General features: G+C 40.6%; 1 protein-coding gene and 1 long non-coding RNA gene across 3 annotated transcripts in view; one reads left to right on the top strand and one right to left on the bottom strand.

Annotated features, from left to right (window-relative positions):
- ASCC3 (activating signal cointegrator 1 complex subunit 3) overlaps positions 1–12,532 on the bottom strand; it is a 253,509-nt gene extending 240,977 nt beyond the window's left edge. The window contains exons 1-3 of one of the 2 annotated variants that reach the window (XM_079780725.1): positions 12,415–12,532; positions 2,351–2,481; positions 1,104–1,254 (exon numbers count right to left, since the gene is read on the bottom strand). In XM_079780725.1, coding sequence (XP_079636851.1) covers positions 1,104–1,254; positions 2,351–2,440 — 241 coding nt within the window. In that variant the 5' untranslated portion in view covers positions 2,441–2,481; positions 12,415–12,532. Of the gene's footprint in view, positions 1–1,103; positions 1,255–2,350; positions 2,482–12,330 lie in introns of both variants that reach the window. The other variant, XM_079780724.1, reaches the window with a different exon arrangement.
- A 109-nt stretch (positions 12,533–12,641) lies between these two features.
- On the top strand, positions 12,642–19,397 carry LOC307105185. The gene is made up of 4 exons (XR_013814000.1): positions 12,642–12,779; positions 13,435–13,583; positions 14,676–14,842; positions 18,496–19,397. It is a non-coding gene; the product is annotated as an uncharacterized lncRNA (long non-coding RNA).
- The last annotated feature ends 5,651 nt before the right edge of the window (positions 19,398–25,048 follow it).

Genomic DNA, 25,048 nt, shown 5'->3' with positions numbered 1-25,048 from the left:
CTCAACTAAGAAATCACCTGAGAAAACTTTTTTTATTTGTCAAGGGAAACTTCACGACGATCCTAAAATATGCAAACACTACTCTAAGCACTGAGGATGGAGTGTTTAACAAGAAAAATAAGGTCCTATTCTCATGAAACTTACATCCTATTCCCAAAACACGGGTAATAAACAAACAAGCAAAAATAAAATAATGATAAATGTTAGGGAGAAAATGTTACCAAGGGTTATAAGATAAAGAATATCAGGTAACAACATAAGATTGGATGGTTAGTGAGGACCTCATGAAGAAAATAATTTTTTAGGGGAATTCAGACTAACAAGAAAGGATCTACCCACTCTAAAATGAGGGCAGAAGAACATTCTCAGCAAGGGAAACAGCAGTGCAAAGACCCCAAAATAGGCACCAACTTAGTGGGTCTGAGGAAATGAGAAAAGACCATGTGTCTGAAGCACCGTGAGTGAAGGCACGGATGAGTTGAAGTCAGAGAGAAAGGTGGAGGCCAGTTACACAGGGTCAAGAGTATCGGTCTGAACCTTTTATAAGTAACAAACCTGCATTTGAAAAATTTAGAACTACAGTAGTTTAATTATGCTTTTTAGTTATCAGATTCTGAAATTATAAATGTCAATGAACAAACTCAGATTTTTACCAGTCATTGTTTTGTTTTGTTTTCAACCTTGGAAATAGTAGCATGTTAAGCATAAGTAATTACAATCTCAAATTATAATTTCCTCTAAGTATAATCAATTGATGAAACTGTTAGTGTATGACCGAAATTAAAGCGAAGTTCAGCTAGACCGAGCTACATGGCTTTTAAGGGTCCCTTCAAGCTACATTAAAATTTTAGCTCACCCTATCCTTACTTCAAGACAGTGGTTTTCAAACTCTAAATTCCTATAAACTCCTCATGTTTGATTGTATTATAATTGTTTACTTCTGCCTTCCTGACTGTATACTAAGCTCCTTAATAGATAAGATGGTCTTTCATAATTATGAATACTTGCTTGGAAATTTTAGCCTTGCACTCTAATTTAAAAGAAATATATTTTTGCACCTTAGTGGTCCTATTAAAAAAAAGAAAAATAAAACAAAACTATACCTATTTGTTTTGCAGCCTGCAATATATCTTTTAAGTCTTCATTTATACTTTGCATTTCACTCTTCTCCAATTTTTCATTCAAAAAATTTACTATCTTCTTCCACGTCAGGTCCAACCCTACAATTTGTTCATGAAGTTTAGATCGCTTCAGCTGAAACACATAGCAAAATACAGTGACATGTTGGTTAAAGATTTTCTCAAATCCATCACTTATAGCATGTATTTTGCATTACATTATACAACACAAAAATTCAAAACTGTATCTATTCACATCCAAATTTACAGCTCCGAGAAGGAACCTTACCTGAGTAAGTTTAAAAAGAATCTCATTTGTTAAAAGATATGTTTAATAAAAGCTTTTTATAGATTCAATCACAAAGAATAATCATTATGAAATTATTTTCATACAGTGAAATAAAAAGCAAAAAGTCCTACATTAAGATGACAATAAGTAATTTCCCATGTGTACCTCTTCTCAATTTTTCTGCTTTTTTTTTTTTTTTTAACAAAGCATAGACCAAAGCAAGTTCCTTCATATACTATGTTATATGGCTCATTCCTTCATAAGTTCATATACCTTTAGGACTATAAATTCCACAACCAATTATAATGACCAGACAGAAGTCAATTATGAGACCAGATACTGAGTTTAAAAGAATAAAATTCATCTTTCCCATGTTATGGTATAGACCAGTGGTCAGCAAACTCATTAGTCAACAGAGCCAAATATCAACAGTACAACGATTGAAATTTCTTTTGAGAGACAAATTTTTTAAACTTAAACTTCTTCTAACACCACTTCTTCAAAATAGACTCGCCCAGGCCGTGGTATTTTATGGAAGAGCCACACTCAAGGGGCCAAAGAGCCGCATGTGGCTCGCAGCTGCAGTTTGCCGACCACGGGTATAGACCATTGTTTCTCTCCATCAAATAAGAATCTTACTATAGTCCCAAAAACTTAAGATAATCCAGGGGTAAATTACTGGATTAAATTAAAAAATTAACTGGCAAGAACCTTAGCAACAGAAAAATTAACAAAGGATTCTATACCATAGTTCTGATTATTCTCTTTGACAATATAGTCCTAAGTGCTTAAGATATATATTCCCATTAGTAAACACTGGTATACATTCCCCTTCTTAGTAGCTAAAACATACCATTTTAATCACATAGAACTAAGGAAAAAAAATGTCAAATATTTGCCCATGTTCTATGTTTATAATGGTTTTCATCTTTAAAAAATTTACCTTTAAGTCAGCCACTTCTTCATTATAATTATCTTGCTTGGTGACATTTGAAAAGGAGCGCAAGGCTCCTGTGAGTCGAGGTAAAGCCATCTATAATTCAATCAGTGATCCATACAATGAGGAACCCGAAACTGAAACAAAACAATATGATATTTATATGTTGGGAGGAGGTGGGAGAGGTAATCACACTCAACAAATTGACCTATCCAAGAGAGAAAAATAAACACAATTAGTTAAAAAAAGCAATTGCTACCAATGTTGAATAAAATTCAACACATTTTGTACCCATGAACTTGTTTATTTTTTTATAACATACTGGCTATGTTGGGAAAAAGGAAAAAGAAACAAACAAAACACGTGTGGCGGGTACTACTTTAGCATTACTTAAAAATAAGTTCTACAGATTCCCAAGTACAGGTCTCACATACTGCATTACTACTGACAATAATATTGAGAGGGAAGAAAGCATTTTCTCCAATACTGTTTTATGCTCACTGATTTCATCTCACATTATCCCTTGCTTTCAGTCTCACTGCTTTTGTTTTTTAAAGCATGTTTCCACCTAAAGGCATTTGCATTAGTGGTTCCCTGCTCAGAATGCTCTTCCAATGTTCATATAGCTGACTCCTTGACACATAGTTCTTGGCTTAAAAGATACCTCCCGAGAGGGGCCTTTCTTGACTTCTCAATCTAAGAAAGGGCAACTACTCAGTTACTGTCTATCAAAGCACAAAACTTCCATTCTCTTTTATAGCACTAATTAATATTTGACACTTCCTTGTTTATTTACTTATTTATGTGGTGTGTCACCCCACAAAGAGGAAGGTTCATGTTTTTGTCACTCAATAATGATTTGGTATACAGTAAAAGGAAGAAAAGGGGAGAAAAGGAGATAAAGGTAACAGAGACGCTAAAGAACAGGAGAGGAAAGAATTAAAGAAGCTGGGGAAGGAAGGGAAGAACTCCCAGAGAAGGAAAAAAGTCAGATGGCCTGATCTAATCTCCTTGTTTAGGCACTGACAACTAAACAACTAACCTCCTAGCAAAAGACTAATAATATTTACTGAGGGGAGTCCTTATCTATGGGACACTCTTAGAGCTCATCCTGGTTAAAGATTGCTTATTATAACAAAATTTGGCATAGCTCCCTGGAGAATGTCACATACACTATACAAGCCCTTAAAACAGTTCTCAAATAGGGATATTTTGCCCCTTGTAGGTCATTTGGCAATATCTGGTGACATTTTAAGTTGCCATAACTGGGGGGTGAGGGAGGAATACTATTAGCTTCTGGTGGGCAGATGCCAGTGGTTCTGCTAAACATCCTATAATACACAAAACAGCTTCCTAACAACAAAGAACTGTCCAGCCCTGGGATTTTCAACTGGTGTGCCACAAGAATTTTTAAAACATGCAATACCTGACTATTTGGTCAAGGGCACTGACCTCTGTCCCTTAGATTGCTAAATAAACAATGACAATAGTCAAGGAAACAATAGCTGTCCAGTGTGAACGAATCAAAATTATACCTTTTTCGTTTTGGTTAGATCAGCAAAAAATATAATGTATTTTTTGGTGTGCCACAAATTTTAGTAATTAGTTTATGTGTGCCAGAGATGAAAAAAGTTAAAATTGCATTAAAATAAGTAGATCTTAAAAGAAAGTGACAAGTCCAACATCAAAGTGAAAGTTCAATAATTGATCAATTATTGCTCGGTCAAATCAGCAACAAATTTTCAGTAAAGACATAAAAGACTTGAACAGTGAAATGAATAAGTTTAATTTAATGAACATATACAGAAACCTGTATCTAGTGATTAGAAAAATACGTATTCTTTTCAAGTACATCAGTAACATTTTAAAATGGTCTATGTCTACTAGGCCATAAAGCAAATCTAATAAATTTCAACAATTAAGCATCATTTAGATCAGGGGATCAGCAAACTTTTCCTGTCTAAAGAGAGAGAATAAGTATTTTAGGTCTGACAGGCCACCATGCAGTCTCTCTGCCCTCTGCATAGTCTTAAGTTTTATTCTTTTTTTTCTAAATCACTTAAAAAGTGTAAAACTCATTCCTGGGCTCAGGATGACCAAATTAGCTTGCTGACCCCCGATATAGGTCACATTTACTGAGCAAAATAAAATAAGATTCGAAATCAGAAACAAATTACTGCATTGCAAATAAGTAAGAAAATGGTATCAGAACAGCTGGGAAAAAGAACAGTTGGATTCTCTATATCATACTAAAAAAAATTAATCAGGAAAGCAAAATGATCCATTTTGAATTTTAACTACCCATTGGGAATGAATTTTGGAAAGCATTTCTGGAAACAAGATAATTCAGGGAATCACATTTGTGTTTTTCTAAATAACACTTTCTGGAATATTTGAAAGAAGAAATCAAAGCAGACAGAAAAGACATTCTCAAACTTTAGTGTCCATCAAAGTCAGCTGGAGGGCTTCTCAAATTGGGAAGCCCACCATGAAGTTTTCTGAATCACCACCAACTTTCTGAATCAGCAGATCAGGCACTGAGATGGGGCACTATCAAGATCAGAATTCAAAAAACATCAGCCTTATATATATAAAATGCTCTATTATGCAACTTCAAAAAGAGGTCATATTTCATAGTAAATCCTAGAATTTTTACTTTCTATTCCTTACTTGTATTATACCTTATTGGTTAATGTAGTAGTGGAGTCACATGTAATTATTTGAATCAGTCAAACACAATATGGCAAATAAAAGGTATAAACAGACAAAAATAATAATTCTGGAGACTATGCCCACTATTTCACATACTGAATACATGTTCTAGATGAATGGAGAATAAGCAATAAGATACAGTGCTCCCTTTCACTGTTTCAATCACCATATGCATCTCAAACCGTGAACATCTTGCAGCATTGCATGACTCCAATGTTTAAAACACTGTTCCCTTTCTAAAAAAGAACATACAACATGGCCATTAAACATAAGCCAATTTGTTCACCTGGATCATCTGAAGAAATTGTGATATGTTCCAAGTCTGGAGGAAAGCATACTATACAGGACATATTGAGAGACAGTATGTTGTGACAACCTGGCGTACTAAGGAATTTTCAAGGGAAATTTTAATTATTCTCTATTTCCACCCAAAAAGTTCACTTTAGATCCTAATTCATTCCTAAGCAAGAAGCAACTACTCTTGAATAGTGTCCAATAAAATTAGGAAACAGATTTGGAGCATGGACAACAGAAAAAGCAAGGGAAAGAAAGATAAACACATACATACAAGGTGTGGCAAAAGTAGGTTTACAGTTATCCGTCTGGAAAATAATGCAACAATATATCATAAAACAAGAATAAACTGTTTTGCATACTCATAATTGTAAACCTACTTTTGCCCCACCCTGTATATATTTTTATATAAATCAAAATATACAATGGTTTATTAAAAATAAAATTTGTATGAGGTTCTTATACTCCAACTACTTAATAATAACTCAATTTTTCCTATTTAAAGATACCCACCCCTAGGGGTTAAACCTAGACAGGCTTATAACCATAAACCAAATTGCCTTTGTATTACAGAAGACCCCTATAGTTATATCCATTTTACTCTTAACAAAGGGTAAGGAAAGCTTTTCTTTTTAATATTTAGAGAGAGAGGAAGGGAGAGGGAAAGAGAGAGAAACATGGATTGGCTACCTGCAGGCCCCCTAGCCCGCAACCCAGGCATGTGCCCTGACCAGGAATGGAACCAGCACCTTTCGGTGCACAGATGTTGTTGCTCAACCAACTGGAACACATCTGCCAAGGCAGGAAAGCTTTTCTTCTAAATGCCCTGGGAAACAAGTGGCTAGAATAACATATCAGCACCATATGAGAACAAGAACTATTAGAAATTCCCACAGGGATCAAAAAAGCAACACTATTATACTACAGGACACCTGGAGCCGACCTACTACATGCTAGGCAGTGTGTATTTTATTTTTCCCCACATGGGTCCAGTGGAAAAGATCCTGGCCCAGATGATCTGAGCAAGGCAAAATGCTCATTCTACCCCAATCTATGGGGCTCTGAAAGACAGACCCAAGGAATTTATGCCTGTCCCTTAATAAGCCCTTAAAAGATTAATCTGAACTGAAACCTCTCTGCTGTGCATACTCACAAGTGTAAACCTACTTTTGAGAGGTATCCTCCTCTCAAGAAGTACCCTCATACACTTCATGAAATACAAGGAAATTACCTACTCATTAGGTACTATGAACCAGAACAAACATATAGATAGTAAGAATTTTATTGTGCTACAATATTGCATTTAATATATGCTTTACTTGAACTTTCTGAAAGCATGTATTGTGACCATTACTTAACATTCTGATTTGAATTATTTATTTCAATATTTATGAATAAAAGTTGTTTTCTTATAAAAACAGGGTACTCTCCTCCCTTATGTTATGTCAGTCAGAAATGTGCCCTGAACCATCATTTCCCTACCAGATTCCATCCACTGTTACAGCTTCCTAAAGTGAAAGATGTTTGAAAGGGTCAGGCTGATATTTCTCATTCCTTCTCATATTCTAATTTCTATGTCATTTTTCTTAGCATAAATTATATACGCTACAAATCAGAGGAAAAACAGGTCTTGCCAATGACCCCTCCAACTTTTAAAATTTAATACTGAAAGAAGCACCATGCCTCATAAAGCATCCAACATTAGGAACATATTTTTGAAATTCATTTTCTCTGATGTTTTAAAAATTACAGCAGGTTACCTTAAATTGTGTAATACTAAAGTAATCATTTCTCTAAGGATTGCTGGTTCACAATTTTTACAGTGAAGATATTAGAAAAATCGCATTTGTTGACATTTTTAATAAAAATGACATCTGTATAGGTTGAACAGTGATGTTTTTCAATGTTTTATAAAATTTTCCATGTAAGTACAGACCATAAAATAACTAGGTCACTAAATACTGGATGCTGCTTTCTGACCTTAAAAAAACTTTTAAAAAATTATCTGTACTGCCTAATGTCAGTATATTGTAAAATTTAAGCACTCTTTTTCAATGCGTGACTTCTAAATAGTTGAAGATACCTGGCACTCTACTTTAAGCCTTCTCTTTACCAAGCTAATTAAGTGCCATTTCATTCCTTCAATCCCTCTCATTATGCCTTGGTTTATATCCCATTACACAGAAATACGTGTATAGAAACTTGTATCAGAACTATATACACCAGTTCCAAGGTAGTGTGTTCCTTCAATAGTAATATAATCATTTCTCTATGGATTGAGAGAAAAGCGGCAAAAGAAAAAATATTAGCAATAGTTTCTAAAAGATCTGAAACAAAGCAAATATTAATACTTATTATATCTATATGGCAAGTACAACAGTGTTACATCATTTTTTGAAATTTTCCACATTCTTAAAATATTCCATAAAATAAAAATAGAGGCTTTAAAGTTAAATTTGAATTTCAGGTAAACAACAAATAATTCAGTATAATATGTCCCATGAACATTTGGGACATACTTGCATGGGACACACTTATACTAAAAAAGATGTTTATTTTTGCATTAAAAAATTACATATATGCTTTAAGATTTTTTTCATTTTTAAAAAGAGTGGGAAAGGAGAGGGAGAGAAACATCCACGTGAAAGTTGAAGATACATCTATCAGCTGCCTCCCACATACTCCCTACCTGGGATCCAGCCTGAAACTTAGGCATGTGCCCTGACCAGGAATCGAAATGGCAACCCCTCAGTGCACAGGATAATGCCCAACCAACTGAGCCACACCAGCCACAACAGAGAATACATGTGTACATAAGCACATATACACATATATTCAGTCTGTCAGCTTCATCCACGAGAATGAGTCCCATGAGGGTGGGAACTTTGCTTTGTTCACTTCAGTATCCACAGCCACCTAAAATAGGTGCATAGTAGGTTCTCAATAAATATTTGTATAATGGCTGGCTGGATGGAATGACAAAAAGGATAAAGGGAGGCCAAAGCTGCCACCAAAAAAGGACCATATTTACAGGTCTGGATTTCCATATATTTATTTTTTTAATGTTTATATCATCTTTATTTCAATACTTCAAAATATATTTTCACAGAAATTAGTTTAATTATTTGATTAATGTATTTCAGTTATTAAGAAGAGATAAGATGTTCTACAAACTAATAAGTTTACTCATAATTTAATAAAAGAAATCAAAATCTAATGTGATTTATTCAACTCACTATGCCATTTTTCCCAAAGAACTCAAAAACGCATAAATTTAATTCTAAAATTAGTGTTCAGGTAAACATTTTCTTAAAAATATATTTTACTGATTTTTTACAGAGAGGGATAGAGAGTTAGAAACATCAATAAGAGAGAAACATCGATCAGCTGCCTCTTGCACACTCCCTACTGGGGATGTGCCCGCAACCAAGGTACATGCCCTTGACTGGAATCAAACCGGGGACCCTTCAGTCCGCAGGCCGACGCTCTATCCACTGAGCCAAACCGGTTAGGGCCAGGTAAACATTTTTGAAATCTCAAGCTAATAGAGCAGAAAAGCACAAGCAAGGGTAAGAGAAAAGTCGGTATTTGTTGGAAACTCTAGTGTGGGAGTGGGCTCAGAAGGAAAATCATAGTAGAATGTAAAAACTGCTTTCACTCATTTAACTGAAATTTCTTGACTAGTATTTCTAGGCAGGTGGCCATGGTGAGCAAAATCAATGTGGTACCTGCCCTTGTGACGCTTATAGTCTGGTGGCGAAGACAAACCAATTAAACAAGCTAAGTCAATACAAAAGAAAACCGCTATAAAAGCAGTCAGTGAAGAGTATGATCAGAACAAAAAGAGAGTTGGGAAGGGGAAACAGCTTTCTTATATTGAGACATCAAGAATGAAGAGTTGGCCAGGTCAAGAGGGCAACATATTCCACCTCAGGGGTAAGAACATTTCACATTCAAGGAACTACAAAGATGAATGGAGTGTAGTGGTCAATGAGTAATGTGGTAAGAGATGGAGCTGGAGAGATAGGTAAGAACCAGGTCATGAAGAACCTCATAAGTTACGTTGTATAGAAATTATTTTGACAGTAAAAAAAATTTCCCAAAGTGTTTTTGACCTGAGCTGTGTTTAATAAGGATTACCACGATTGCAGTAAAGGGCACGGACCACAGGAAGGCAAAATGGGGAAGCAGAAAGGTACTAGAAAATTATTGCAGCAATCCAGATGAAAAACAAAGAGGATGGGTTCCTGAACTTAATGACACTGATTCAGAAGAGAGTGGATGAATCAAGTGGTTAAATCAAATCTATTTGGCTTGCTCTGATTATCTGTATTTGTGGTGGGGTACAGGGCAAAAATCAAGGCCGAGTTCCACTTTTATACATCAGAATGATGGTACAATTCACTGAACTACGGGGACTTTTTTTTCCTTTATGGGGAGGGGAATGGCAGGAATATCATGAATTCAATCACAAACAAGTTGAATTTGAGATGTATCTATGACATTGTCTGTATGAAATGTACAGTAAAGATTGAATATTCAGGTGTGGAAGTGAGAAGATTGGTTTAGGATCTAAATATCAGAATCATGAGGAATAATACCACGAGAAAAAAAAAAATCACCCAAGGATTTTTGTGTAGACTGAGAAGAAAAGGCAGCAAGAGGTGGCAGCACATGAGCCTTTAAGGAATAGGTGGAAAAGGTCTATAAAAGGGAACTTCTACAGAAGACCAAAAAAAGCTGGTAAAAACAAACAAAAAAACCCCAGAAGTGTGGTAACTCCAAAACCCAGGGAAGAAGGGGTTTTAAGAAACGAGTATAGTCAACCATGTCAAATGGTGTCAAGAAATGTGGCCAAACGCCCATTGGATTCAGAATATCAGCAATGTTCTTCCAGTGTTCTGTTTCTAATAAATACAAACAGAAGAGTTCCAAAAAACTGAAGTAAAATCAGTCACTCTTCAAACTCCCTCATTTTTTTCCAAGTTGATGGCCAAAATCAGTGACTTTTTCACTTTTTAAATCAGTGACAAAGCCTTCATTTTGCAAACTTCGGGTTGATCAAGGGAGCATTCACTGGCCATACGTGAGTATTTTTCCTTGCCAGAAATGAATTCACTGAATAGTCTCACAAAGCCAGCATCTTGATTATAATCTCCAACAGTGAAGAAGTAGTGTATGTCTTGCTTTTCCCTGGTATCTTGCATGGTTCTTGCATGGGCCAAGAACTCAATAAATATTTGTTCAATGATGTGTACTCAGAGCATTAATCTGTGAAGCTTTCCAGAAATGATTTTTAAGTTATTCCTTACCATTTCAAACCCTGGAGTAGAGACAGTAGTAATATTTTTGCAAAGCTTCCTTCACTCCTTAAAGAATGCTAAGAAAAAACTGTTTAGTGAGTCTCCAAGGTACTACTTAAGCAGGCCTCATTTTAGAAAATGCATGCAACACTGGGGAAAAAATGTACTAAACTTATTTTTGCAAACGGAGTATCACCTTCATATTAATTCCTTCTTATAAATCATTCATGTAAAATTTTATAACTAAGTTTCTTAAATCAAGATGGAAGGATATTTATTTCTATTGTAAATAAGACCAGAATTTAACATTTTTATATTGTTCCATCTGATTTAGCCTGTTAAGCATTTTATTCATTTTTTTAAAAGTAAAGACATTTTTCTAAAAAGACAACTTGTCCTATCAGTAAGCATTCCTCTCTTGGAATGGAATGTAAGTTTTCCTTTATCCTATTTGCATGCCATGTTTCTTAGCTATACAAACCGAGTAACTTGATTTGAAAATTCACTGACAATTTCAAAATGACCTAGCAAGTATGTGAAAATGCTAGAAAACATTAGTGACAAAAGAAAACTGTTCAGCAGGGATCAAGCAAGCTAAATCATGAAAAATAAAATTCAATCAAATAAAATTATTTAGCCTACATTTAATTGGCATCTCTGGGGAAACTTGTTCTAAAGCAAGACTCTCATTACAACTATCATGATAACTATCGTTACAAACGGAAGATGAACAGCAGCACAATGCAGAGTAGAAGCAAAAGTTGAACTCTACTCTGACAACACTTTGAAAATCAGAGAAATAATTTCAATCTATGAAACATGAAATCTGGTGATGGAAATATCAGCTATTCAATGTAACCTTACCTAGGGGAAAACAGAAAACATGATTACTACTATTTAGAACTGCACATGTGGTTTCATTCATATCAAATTTTTAGCTACCACTACAACTATGCTTCTTTTAAACCAAAGAATAGCAAGACACAAGAACACCCTGCATTCAAAGAATAAGCCAATTTGTGATAAGAAACCACACACACACTTGCTTATTTCAAAACGACATTCTAGACTACCCGGTTGCTAAATTCACTCACAATTCACTATGGTCAACTCCCTGCCCAGTCTATTTACTTTCCAGTGTAGGGGGAAAAACACAAGGAAGCAGCAGCATTCCCTCCCAGAATCTACGTGAAGAAAACGAAAAAGTTACCACGACTTGGGAACGAAAAAAACACACACACACACCCACTAATGAAAACTAATCACCGCCACCCACAGGAAAGGAAGATCAGCACACGTGGTCGTCACTCTGCGGCCGAACACCTGGGAACTGGGCGGCTCGGTTCCTTTTTGGGATCCCAGCCGCCACGTCCCAGTTCCAAGAACGGGCGGAAACTGCCGGAGGTGTGGGGCCGGTCCCGGCAGAGCGGTGACAGCTCGGGGCCGGCCTCCCAGGCGGAACCAACCTCACCGGAGGGGCCAGCCCGACGGCCGCGCCCACCCCGCCCGCAGTCCCCACCTCCCGCCAGCCGCACGGGGCCGCGGCACCCCCTCTCCCCTCCCTCCTCCCCTCCCCCTCGCCCTCCCCCTCCCCCTCCTCCCCTCCGGACTCAGGCTCACGCGCTCCCCATCCCTCCGTCCGCCCCGGCTCCGCGCCTCCCTCCCTTTCGGTTTTACTTTTCCTTCCCACGCCAGGTGGGGCGCGTGGGGCAGAGCTGAGGATGCCGGGCGGCCGCCGCCCCGCCGCGCCCTCGTCCGCACCCTAACGCCGGGCTGGCCCGGGTCCGCTCCCGGTTCCAGGACACAGCACGCGCGGACGGCCAGACCGCCACAGCCAGACGGACGGACTGACAGACCCGGCAAGTAGGGGTGGGGCGGGAGCAGGCGCGGGCCCACACGTCACCCGCCCGCGGCGGCGCCGACGTAGGCACGTCGCTCCCGCCGGCCCCGCCCCTCCCGCGTGCGCGCGCCGCCGCCCCGCCTCCGGCCCGCCGAGCTCCGTGCAGGACCTGGCCGGGGGCCGCCGGAGTCTGAGCGTCTAACCCTGCAATCGTTTGAGTCGGCCGAATCTCCCACCCGCCCTGATCTGTAAAGGGAAGACACGGAGAAAATCCTGCCTCTTAAAGGTAAAGGAGAGAAGGGCAGTGACTATATATGAAGAACCAGGTGAATGCCATCACCAGATGTCATCACCAGCCAGAGCTCCCGGCTGCTGCAGACTTGATACAGAGTTCCCTGGTTTCAAGTCCCGCTTTCCTTAAGCTTTCTGGATTCTCAGTGTACTTCTCTTCAAGTTATCTCTGCTAGTTGCCGCTTTGGTTGGACAACCCACCACCAAAAACAAACTGCCTGATGATGATTCTCTGGCTCAATTGAAAAAAACAGGAAGGCAACATATAGAAAATATTGACTAACCTCAAGAACTGTGCCGTGTATGCGTGTATAGTCCTGGACTAAAAGTTGGGCATGTAAAGATGGTATTGAAACCGGCCCAAAGGACCTCCAGGTCTTTTGCCTGCCACCCTGAAGCCAAACACAGGACACAGGTGCTGATGGAAGGAAAGAGGTTTATTCAAGTGCCCATCACTAGAGAAAAGGGGGGACTCTCATCTCAAAGCCCATCTTACCATCTCAGTGCAGACAGGGGTTTTTATAGGTGGGTTGTTGAAAAGAGGGGAACTAAGGAATTCTGGTGACCTGCAGTTTCACATTCCCACTCTCAGGTGGTTTTGATGTTCTCTTTGGTGTGTGTCAGCATCTGTCATTTTTTCCTCTCTGCAGGTTTTATTGCTGATATCTGGGGACAGCGTGTTTCAGGCCTGGCTAGCCATCAACATCTGCTGGACTACTGTGAACAAGACAGGTGAAAACGAGAACTGGAACTGCTGCCACCTGTAACATGCTTAAATATGAAACTAATATTTTAGACTGTAAGTTTTGCTAGTCTATACCCTGTACCCTGTTACAGTATGAGTTAATAATGTGTTGTGGTGCCCTTTTGCTCTTCCATCCCCCTTCTCATAGGAATGTGTCTTGTGACCTGGTTGAACTGTTTTTTATAGAGAAGCAGCCAATAGTGACCCGGTGATACTCTTCACTGGCCAAACCACATCTGGAGTTCTTTGTTCAGTTCTAGATTGAGCATTTTAAGAATACCTCAGAGAAGTTGGAATTATTTCAGAAGAGAGCAAAATGATGGAGAGAACTCAAAAGCACAACCAATGAAGAAGTACTGATTGAACTTGGAAGGATTTTTATAGAAAGGAAAAAGCTACTGGGACTACCTCCAAATAAGTAAAGATTTGTTTCATGTGGTCTTAAGAAGTGCACACTTAAGAGAAACAGATTTCAGATCCTGAAAAGAAGATTCCTTTCTAGCATTAGCCAGAAAAGTTGTGGCTTAGGTAGGGTGGATGGAAGCCCTGACCATTGGATTTTACTTTAAGTAGATTCCTATGGTTTTTAAAAGGGAATAAGTGCAGAGAAGCCATGCATCAAGAGAAGAATTAGTTGATGGGTTTTATTTTAAAGCTATTCCAACCTTGAGATTCAATTAGTCTATAGTTTCAGCCTTTAAAAAGAATTTACAGGTTAGCTATGAGACAAGACAAATGCATCAAAAGGTAAGTAATGAAAGGAGGCCATATGATAATGAGCAGTACTAACAATAAATGTTAGTACATTTATTGTTCTCATTACAATTCCAGAGGCTTAAGATAGAAGGAGGAAATGAAAATAGACTGTGTCTAGAACTGCCCTGTCCAGTAGGGTAGCCACTAGCCAAATATGGCTATTTACACTTGAAATATGGCTAATCTGAATTGAGACATGCAGTAAATCTGAAATACACACCAGATTTTGAAGACTTAGTATAAAAAATGTAAAATATCTTAATACTTACGCTGACTATATGTTAAAATAATGGCATATATTGGGTCAATATATTAAAATTAGTTTCACCTGTTTTTTTAATGTGCTTACTAGAAAATTTTAATATATGGCTTGAATCTTATTTCTATTAGATAGTTCTGGCCAAAGAATATACTTCATTGAATTTATCAAAACTGTCTATAAAGGAGAGTGAACTGGAAGACATTCTATCTACTAAAAACAAAGGAAAACCACATCAATGACCAATTCTTTTTATGCATATATGAACATAAAAAGAAGAATCAACAGGCAAATCAAGGTAATCACCACTATGAAAAAGACAAAGAAAAAGCAGGTAGAAAAACTAACTCTAAAGGAATCAAGTATAATTCCTGAGATAAAAGAACATTTGTAAAAAGCACTCCAATTTATAATCCTCCAGTATTCAAAATATATTACATCAGGGAACTTTGAAAAAAGAATAGCCATACAATGAAATAGAGTTCTGAAACACTTATAAAACATCATTACTTAAGTAAAACCAAAGAAAATCTAGAACATAGCATACATAAACATAAAAGAAAATATGAAAAAAGATTCATGGAGAGCCACTTCAGCAGACTTAACATTCAACTAGTGGAAGAGTTTTTAAAAAATAAAATTGAGAAAAATAGTTTTAATGACATGTTTAATTACAGGAGGCCATTTTTAGGATATAGAAGAAAAGTTTTCAAGTTGAGTAGACTGTAGGGTGCCAGAAAATCAATTTTAAAAGACTCATACTCATTATGCTAAGTGATTTCACTCATATGTGGAATCTAATTAACAAAATGAAATAATAAGCAAAATCCAGATAGGTTGGCAGCTGTCAGGGGGTTTGGTCAGGAGTTCCATTACCATGGGGGATGAAGAGATATTTGGAGACAAATTTTTTACCCAGGATGCTTTTTTTTTCTCAAAGCAAATTTACTAGTATTAAAAACCTAAGGAGAGCCTCTCTTCATTTCTTATCAGAATGAGTTGACTATCAAGAATAATTTTCTGTCTTTTAAGCACATAAGTGAGCTAGTAAAAAAATGGCAACATAAAATCTTCGATATTAATTACCTTAAGGATTAATTTTTCCTGAAGTTTAAACTGTTTTTAAGCATGTTTAATACGGTCAAATTGAAGATTTCATTCACTCTTCCCACAATAATTAAGCATATATCACATAACCCACACTTTGCTATGCATTGTGGAACTTTTCAAAAAAAAATATGATCTCTAGTCTCAAGGAACTTAGAGGAACTTACAGTTTGGGTGGGTGACAAATTTAACACAAAACTATTTGAGAACAATTAAGTGCTGAGTTGTGAGGTATGTTATTAGTCCCAAAAGTTGTCCAAAGTAAAAGAGAGGCCACTGCTGCATTCGGGAGCTTAAAAACTTTTGTGCAAAACGTGAACGCTGAATTGGGCATAAAGAAGAGGTAGAATTTATATGCAAAATTATGAAGGGTTATTTGTAGGATTGATTCTAGAGAATAAGACACGCTGAGTTTAAAGTCTGAGTTGTTGCTGGTGGTAGCCTAAAGGCTAAAAATGGCTGACTAGGTAGTTTATAAACAGGTTTCATTTCTAGTTCTTGCTCTATGTTGTAACCACAAGTAGCAGCAGAATGCCTGACACATAGTAGATAGCAAATATTTGTTAAAGCAATACAAATTTTTGCTCTCAATATTTCCTTTATTATGTGACTAACAACTTTGATTTTTTAGTATACCTCAATTTTTGTATAGCTTTACAAAAATTAAGGTATACTAAAATGAGACTACTACCCAAATTAAGATATAGACCATTTCCAACACTCCATAATACTCCCTTATGACCTTCCCAATGAGCACTCAAATCTCCCCACCCCACCCCAGAACATCCCAAGATAGCCACTATTCTGACTTCTGTCAACAGTGATGACTATTCCTGGTTTTCACATAAATGAAATCATGTAGTATGTTACTCAACGTATTTTCATGTTGTTGACACCTGGCCTTACTTTGCAACACTTGTTGATACTTGAAAAAGATATTTTTCCACCCTCTTTTTTAAAAATATTTTCTTGTGGGAAAACCCCATAAAGGTGTTTATTGTAGAGTAATATACATTCAAGGTGTCATTGAGCTTTAAACTTTAAAGACAGGTTGTGCTTTCTTTGAGGGTAGGCAAGCTCAGCATAAACTCCATCCTATACCTTTATAGGACAACTTGGTACTTCAAAAGTGACAATCAGGTTAACTTGCTGTGACTCTTGTTCAAACAAACCTGAAATTTCCCTATGAAAAGTTTAGATCAACTGCAAAATTAGAGGCACAATCCCTACCCTCACTTCTGACACTAACTGCAAGTTTGTGGAGGGATTTCCTAGAGTACCCCAGTAATTTGCTATAAAGACTCATGGAATTCACTGAAAGTTATTACACTCATGGTTATGGCTTATTAAAGGGAAAGGATTCAGATTAAGGTCAGCCAAAGGAAGGCACACCTAGGGCAGAGTCTAGGAGGGCTTCAAATGCAGACCTTCATTTGTCTTCTAGCCATGGAATCATAATAATATTATATTTACTAGAGGCCCGAAATTCATGCACGGGGGAGTCCCCTTAGCCCAGTCTGCACCCTCTCGAATCCAGGACCCCTCGGGGGATGTCCGACTGCCGGTTTAGGCCCGATCCTTAGGATCGGGCCTAAACCGGCAGTCGGACATCCCTCTCACAATCCGGGACCCCTGGCTCCTAACTACTCACCTGCCTGCCTGCCTGATCGCCCCTAAATGCCTCCCCTGCTGGCCTGGTCACTCTCAACTGCCCTCCCCCCGCTGGCTTGGTCACCCCTAACTGTCACCCCTGCCAGCCTGGTCACCCCTTACTGCCCCCCATGCTGGCCTGGTCGCCCCCAACTGTCCCCCACCCCGCTGGCCTGGTCGCCCCTTACTACCCCCCCTGCTGGCCTGGTCACCCCCAACTGCTCCCCCTGTGGGCCTGGTCGCCCCACGCAGCCTGCTGCTCATTCATTTGGTCGCCCCTCACTAACCCCCCTGTCGGCCTGGTTGCCCCACACAGCCTATTCAGTCATCCGTTCAGTTGCGATGGTTGCTTAGGCTTTTATTATTATAGATTATATTATATTATATTAATCTACACTAATAAAAGAGAAATATGCAAATTGACCATACCTCCGCAATGCCCACCAGCCAATCAGGAGTGAGTATGCAAATTAACCCAACAAAGATGTTGGGTTAATTTGCATATGCAGGCACAGAGCAAAGACTGAAGAGGCTTGGCTTCTCCGCTGCGCTTGGAGCGAAGGCCTGGGTCCCAGGTGCAGGAGGAAAACCGGTGCCGGCAGCCAGGGGAAGGAAGGCCTATTGCACGAATCTTCGTGCAATAGGCCTCTAGTTATATTATATTCCATCATTGAAGTGAGTCAGTATGCATGTAATACTGCCTCTGATGGAAGCTCAAGGAAGCTTGGTGACCAGTTTGGGGGGACTTCGTCATGTAGGCATAATTGATTACCCACTTGGTTCATCTCAGTTTCCAGGTCCACTGATACTGTGTGACTAAAAGCCCAAAATCACATTGTTGGTCTTTGGGGCTGGATAGCCCAAAACCTAACAGTATATGGGTAAGTCAGCCCCCATGGTAAATCATGTTGTTAGATTATCCAGTATGATTCAAGGCCCTCAGACAAACAGCAGATCCTATATGGGTGAGGGCAAGGACCAGGCCTTCTCTTTGGGCAAGCTCAAATCCTTTACTACATACTGGAAAATTAGGTGTTTCCAAACACTGCAATTAAATTATTTCTTTTTAAAAATTGTTTCTCAATTATCACATTCATGACTTCGTGTTTTTAAAAATTCTGAAGCATCTCAATGTATTTGACAAAAAAAATTAAGAATGGAGTAGGAGTACTAACATTTTCTTTTCCCCCTAAGAAAGATCAAGTAGACAAACGTTTCAGGAAAGACATGCAAGATTTGAACATCACAAAACCATCACATACTTGATCTGCTAGACATACGTATACTTGGTATGGGATATGGAAGCCGAAAGCCTGTTCGAACACCTTTGCTGTCTGTAGTTACCAAGATAAAATGTCTCCAATTCGCACAGGAACACAAGGATTGGACAGTCAAGCATTGGAAAAAAGTCATGTGGTCCGATGAATCACATTTCCAGTTGCATCATGCAGATGGCAGAGTGAGAATTTCGCGGAAACAGCATGAAAGCATGCACCCCACATGCATGAGTACAACCCTTCAAGCTGGTGGGGGCAGTGTTATGGTTTGGGGCATGTTTTCCTAACATGATTTGGGCCCTTTAATTCGTGTGGAACAACGTCTGAATAGCACAACATACCTAAGAATCATTGCTGATCAAGTTCATCCTATCATATTGATGGCGTATCTCAATGGAGATGGCTTCTTCCAACGAGACAATGTGCCATGCCACGGTGCTCGTATCGTGCAGGAGTGGTTTCAAGAACATGAGGGAGACTTTACCTTGCTTAGGTGGCCCCCACAATCACCAGATCTCAATCCAATTGAGCATTTGTGGGACAAAGTTAAAAGAGCCATCAGGCAGCTGGTTCCACAACCATCAAATCTCACAGAACTGGACAGTGCTATTCATCAGGCATGGTGTCAGATTCCTCACAACACCTTTCAACATCTCGTGGAGTCAATGCCAAGAAGAATCATGGCAGTATTGAAGGCAAAAGGTGGCTCAACGAAGTACTGATGGGGTGGTCATAATAATCTGGCCACTCAGTATCCTCTCTAATAAAATGGTAATATGCAAATTAACCATCACTCCGCTACATAAGTCACGCCCACCAGTCAAGCCACGCCCACCAGCCAATCAGGGCGAGTATGCAAATTAACCCCAATCCAAGATGGCTACAGCCACAGAGAGCAAGGTTTCCCAGGTAACAGAGCAAGCCAAGCTTTCCATAGCCGTTGCAGGCCTAAGCCTCCACTCAAGCTACAAAGTTTCAATTATAGAAGGTAAACAAATTCAAACAAATGGCAGCAGAATGGAGCTTGAGAGAGCAGGCCAGGGTTGCTGGCGGCAACAGGGGAAGCAAAGCTTTCTGCACACCCTGGCCGGGCTCACCCGCTTAAGGCTACAAAGTTTCAATTGTAGAAGGTGAATTAACTGCCACAGAAATGGCTGCCAGAGCCCCAGGCTTGGCTCCGCTCCAGGCTACAAAGTTTCAATTGTAGAAGGAAAATAAATCCCAGATACCAGGGCCTCTGCTTGGGTTGCCAGGGGGCTTGGCCGGCCTGCAAACCACCACAGGCCCCTCGCTCAGGCCGCCCCACGCCCCAAGGGAACCCCCACCTGATCCGGGACACCCTTCAGGGCAAACCAGCTGGCCCCCACCCGTGCACCAGGCCTCTATCTTATCTAATAAAAGAGTACTATGCAGATTGACCATCACTGCAACACACCATATAGCTTCCCCCATGTGGTCAAAGATCCTGCCCCCAGGTGGACACAAGATGGCCACCACAAGATGGCCAGCAGGAGAGGGCAGTTGGGAGGCACCCGGCCTGCAAGGGAGGGCAGTTGGGAGGCACCCGGCCTGCAAGGGAGGGCAGTTGGGAGGCACCCGGCCTGCAAGGGAGGGCAGTTGGGAGGCACCCGGCCTGCAAGGGAGGACAGTTGAGAGGGACCAGGCTTGCAAGGGAGGGCAGTTGGAGATGATCAACCCTGCAGGAGAGGGCAGTTAGGGGTGACCAGGTCGGCAGAGGAGGGCAGTTGGAGGTGATCAACCCTGCAGGAGAGGGCAGTTAGGGGTGACCAGGCTGGCAGAGGAGGGAAGTTGGGGGCAAACAGACTGGCAGGGGAGCAGTTAAGCATCAACCAGGCTGGCAGCGGAGTGGTTAGGGGGTGATCAGGCTGGCAGGCAGAAGCGGTTAGGGGCAATCAGGAAGGCAGGCAGGCAAGCAGTTGGGAGCCAGCAGTCCTGGATTGTGAGATGGATGTCCAACTGCCCGTTTAGGCCCAATCCCACCAGGATCGGGCCTAAACGGGCAGTCGGACATCCCTCCAGGAGTCCCAGATTGGAGAGGGTACAGGCTGGGCTGAGGGACAACCCCCGCCGTGCACAAATTTCGTGCACCGGGCTTCTAGTATATATATATACGATTACTTACCTGTAATGTGTATTTTAAGTTGACAACAGCTGCAAAATAAAATTCAGTTTCCCAGGAGACTGTAAAGCTAGAACTGACTATGAATGAAAGACAATGCTGAGTAGCAGCATTTCAGTGATGGTGAGACTTGGAAATTAGGTAAGTGTATGGGATTCCCTGTAAACTTCCAAAGACCTCCATAAGGAACAGTGAAATTGTCAAATTTGTCTCTATACTTTGAACATTCTTTCTTTACATAAATGTGTTGAGTCATCACTGAGGAACAAATACCATTATAGTTTAAAATGAAATTATGATATTTATTGGTTAAGGTACCACCTATTATTAACTAAAGGCCCAGTGCATGAAGTTTGTGCACGGTGCAGTCCCTAGGCCTGGCCGGCGATAGAAGCATGAGCTGACCTCTGGGCCCTGGGCAGCACCAGGGCCCCCAGGCCCCTGTGCGCCCTCTCTGCCTGAATCACGGCACCCAAGTCCCCATGCGGAGATACGGTGAGTGCGGCCGGACACCAAGGGCAGGGGCGCAGTGTGGGCCTCTAGGCTGCCCAGCAGCGCCACATGGAAGCCAGGCAGGCAGCATGCTCTCTCCCAGCTGGCCTCACAGACCGGCTTCTAAGGGCTGCGGCCCGGCTCACCCTGAAGAGGCCGCACGGGTGCGAGGCAGGCTCCTCGCAGGCACCTGGCACCTGAGTGCTGGGGCTTCCCCAGCGCATGAGCCCTGGTGTCCTAGTGGAGGGTAGCAGGGGGAGTGAGAGCAAGCTCAGTGGACAACGTGCATTCTCACCACACCCCTGTCCCCATCACCTCTGCCCCCAGGTAGCTGATGAGAGGTCACAGCTCCCTTCCCTTGCACGCGCCCCCCCCCCCCCCCGCCCACCTGGGCACCGTGGGAGGTTGGTCACCACCACCCACCCTCAGTTTCCCGTAATCAGGGCCTGCTGGCCACTGGTTGCAGTCTGTGGGGGGATTTATTGGGGCTGGGCCCCCTGCCAGGCCCCTTCAGTGCCTGGGAGCTGGACAGCAGCCCCACCCCCCGCCACTGCCGCTGTTTGCCATCTGCAGGGTGATCAGTGGGGCGATCGGGCCCCTGCTCACACCCGCCTTGGCCTGGCGCTGCCCACTCACCTGCTGCACCATTCTGCCATGGTCCAGTACCGGCAGTGCCTACACTGCCACCCGCTGCCAGCGTTGTGTCGCCGATGCTCACCATGTTCCACACCGCCCCCTGATGGTCAGTGCACGTCATAGTGAGTAGTCAAACTCCCAGTTGAACTCCCAAACAATTTGCATATTAGGCTTTTATTATATAGGATTATTATATAGGATGTCCTGTTTCTGCTTAAAATAATTTTTAACTACTGTTTTGATAGATTTAGCTTTTTTTCTAGTTTATATATGAGTTATATTTTTTTGTTCTTGTTAAGATATAGTAGAGATACAGGACTTCAGTTGATGAAATAGCCTGGAGACAAAATGCCACCTTTGCAGCTCAAGCAAGGCAAAGGCAGTTGAAATCAATCAAGTCACAGAGCCGCCAGGCAGCTGTTGCAGAGTCATTGGTCAGGAAGGGCAAGGTTTGTCAGGCATAAGATTCTGATTCCATAGCCTTGAGAGGCTCAGACTGAAAGCTATATTGCACTAACTCTGTAGGTTGATCTGAAGGTTCATTCATCCATTCATTCAATTTTGACATGTATTGAGCACCTACTGTGAGTCAACAGACACAATAGCAAACAAGATAAACACTGTGTTGGTTTTTACAGACGATAGCTGACATTCACTGTGCATCTACCTGCTCTTTACTTGTCACTGTGCTGTACACCCTTCCTGGGACACTAAGAGGTTGTATTACTCTCACTTTTAATAATAAGTGATTTTGTCTAGATTTCACAGGCAAGGAAACTGAGTCTCTAAGAGGTTGATGATCTGGCTAGAAGAAAATGTCTAAAGACCACTTGTCCCACCCTCTCAAGCTGAACTTTCTTGCTCTTGCCAGTTGTAATGGACAGTTTCTCAGTGCCTAAAAAAGTAGCTTTATCTTCTCTGCCACTTTCAGTTTCTGTGCTGGATACAAGAGCCCCATCTTTCGGCAAGATGTGGAATTTCATAAAGAAAGACATGAATGATGACAGACTTATCAAGCATTACCTTAGCTCTTCTTTATTAAATGGTTTACTGTCTAGGATTCTAGTATTTTTCTAGACCAGAAGAAAGGACACATTTTGATTATATTTCTGCCAGTTGGTATTCATTTTGCTATTATGCAGAAGAAAGAAAGAAAAATAAGAACAGATCTTAATTTTAGTATATGTATTAGTACTTAAAATATACATTCAAGGTTGCTTAAAAATAAGTTCTTCCTTAAAAATGTAATATTGATTTTACAGTTTTTAAAAATATGTATTTACTTATTTGGAGAGAGAAGAAAGGAGAGGGAGAGAGAGAGAAACATGGATAGGTTGCCTCCTGTATACCCTCTACTGGGGATGGAGCCTGCAACCTGAGCATATGATTTTTAAATTTTTAAAATTTAAAATCTGGCACAATTAATGAAAGAAAAGGAAAATTGTCCTAGCCTGAACATAAAGTCTCAGATTGACACAACTCTGAACAAACATGATTCTTTAACAAGAGAAGTTTCACTAAAGTGAAGTTTGACAGAAAGAATGCTGAGTAAGTGCTCAATGGGAGTATTTCTCTTTTTAAACTTTCACAAAGACACAGCTAGAAATTATAAATACTCACAGGGTGGGGCAAAAGTAGGTTTACAGTTGTGAGTATACAAAACAGATTATTCTTGCATTATTATTTGTGAATTATTGTATTATTTTCCATATGAAAAACTTTTGCCCCATCCTGGATATAAGCAAAAAAAGATTAACCAATAATTTTTTATTATGTGTATAGCACTAATTGTAATGATTTCTTTTATAAAAGCAGATATCTATATATATATAAAAGCCCAGCGACCGAATGACAGAATGACCAGATGACCAGTCAACCAGTCGCTATGATGCACACTGACCACCAGGGGGCAAACACTCAATGCAGGAGCTGCCCCCTGGTGGTCAGTGCGCTCCCACAATGGGAGCACCGCTTGGCTGACCAGGATGAGTGGCTACTCCCACAGTGAGAGTAGCCACTCAGAGGGCAGGTCCACAGCTGCTCAGCTGACCGGGATGAGTGGCACTCCCACAGTGGGCCGATACCCACAAACCATGCCCCCCACCAGTGCAAGAATCCGTGCACCAGGCCTCTAGTTATATAATATCTTCTCATTGCTTGAGACTCTGGAAGTAGACAATTATATCCTACCAATAGTAAGCTTGTGTGTTGAGACCTCATCCTACAGAATGAATACAGGTTTCTACTGCCCACAACTGACATCCATTCCAGAACTCTAGCTCTATTTTTCCTGGCTTACATCCATTGCCCTGATAAGTTTTAGGAATGGTGACCAGTCCTAAAGCATCAGTATTCTTCTGGTTGCACCACCAACCAGTCAGTCTCCTCTTAGGCTCTAAATTTCCTGGAGGAGAGGTAGAGTCAGACCTCAGCCTACAGTTCACTTAAGCTTTTGGGGGCATCAGTACAACACCAGTTCTTTGCATTTTTCAACTGCAGAAAACACATTTCAAAGTTCTCCCATTGTCCACTCGCTGAACCCCGCAATAGACTTCAGGTTCAAAGGTCATACTCATCTACACCTATTCTCCATAGAGGGTGGGTACTCACAACACAGTGGCAGCCCTCCAACGAAGCTTCTCCTGTAATTCTCTGACACTTTTTAATATCCTTGACCTGATTGAAGGCTCAAAGAATCATGTAACAGTTTCTTGAATGCATTTCCTTTGTCAGCCTGCATATGGAAGGGAGACTGTCTCTCATACTCACTTGGGCATCCTGTCATCTGTTAGTACTTCAACAGGAACTCTGACAGGGAGAATCCCATTCTAAGATCCTGTTAGAAATAGAAACACAAAGAACTGGGATACATTATAGAACCTAGGTGTGAGTGGCATTACTACATATCAGACCAGGATCCTATTAACGTAGAAAACATTCAGACCTGTAAAGAATTTTGTGGGTTTATTTGAGCCTGTCAACATATGCCAGGAAGCAGAACCTCAACGAATTGAGATAATGCTCTGGAGAATGGGGAGTTCATACCTTGTTTTTATAAATTACCATCAAAAGGAAAATACAAAAGTGGGTTACATGAAATTCATTGGTGATAGTTTAAGGAGATGGGATAAAGCAAAGTGGGAAAACCTCTGGGATAGGATAAAAAGTGAAATGATGGACATATGCTTCTTTTACATAGATG

Source organism: Cnephaeus nilssonii (assembly GCF_951640355.1).
Source record: "Cnephaeus nilssonii genome assembly, chromosome: 9".
NCBI lineage: Eukaryota > Metazoa > Chordata > Mammalia > Chiroptera > Vespertilionidae > Cnephaeus > Cnephaeus nilssonii.
The sequence above is the reverse complement of the archived record's forward strand: the minus strand, read 5'-3'. Positions and strand labels throughout refer to the sequence as shown.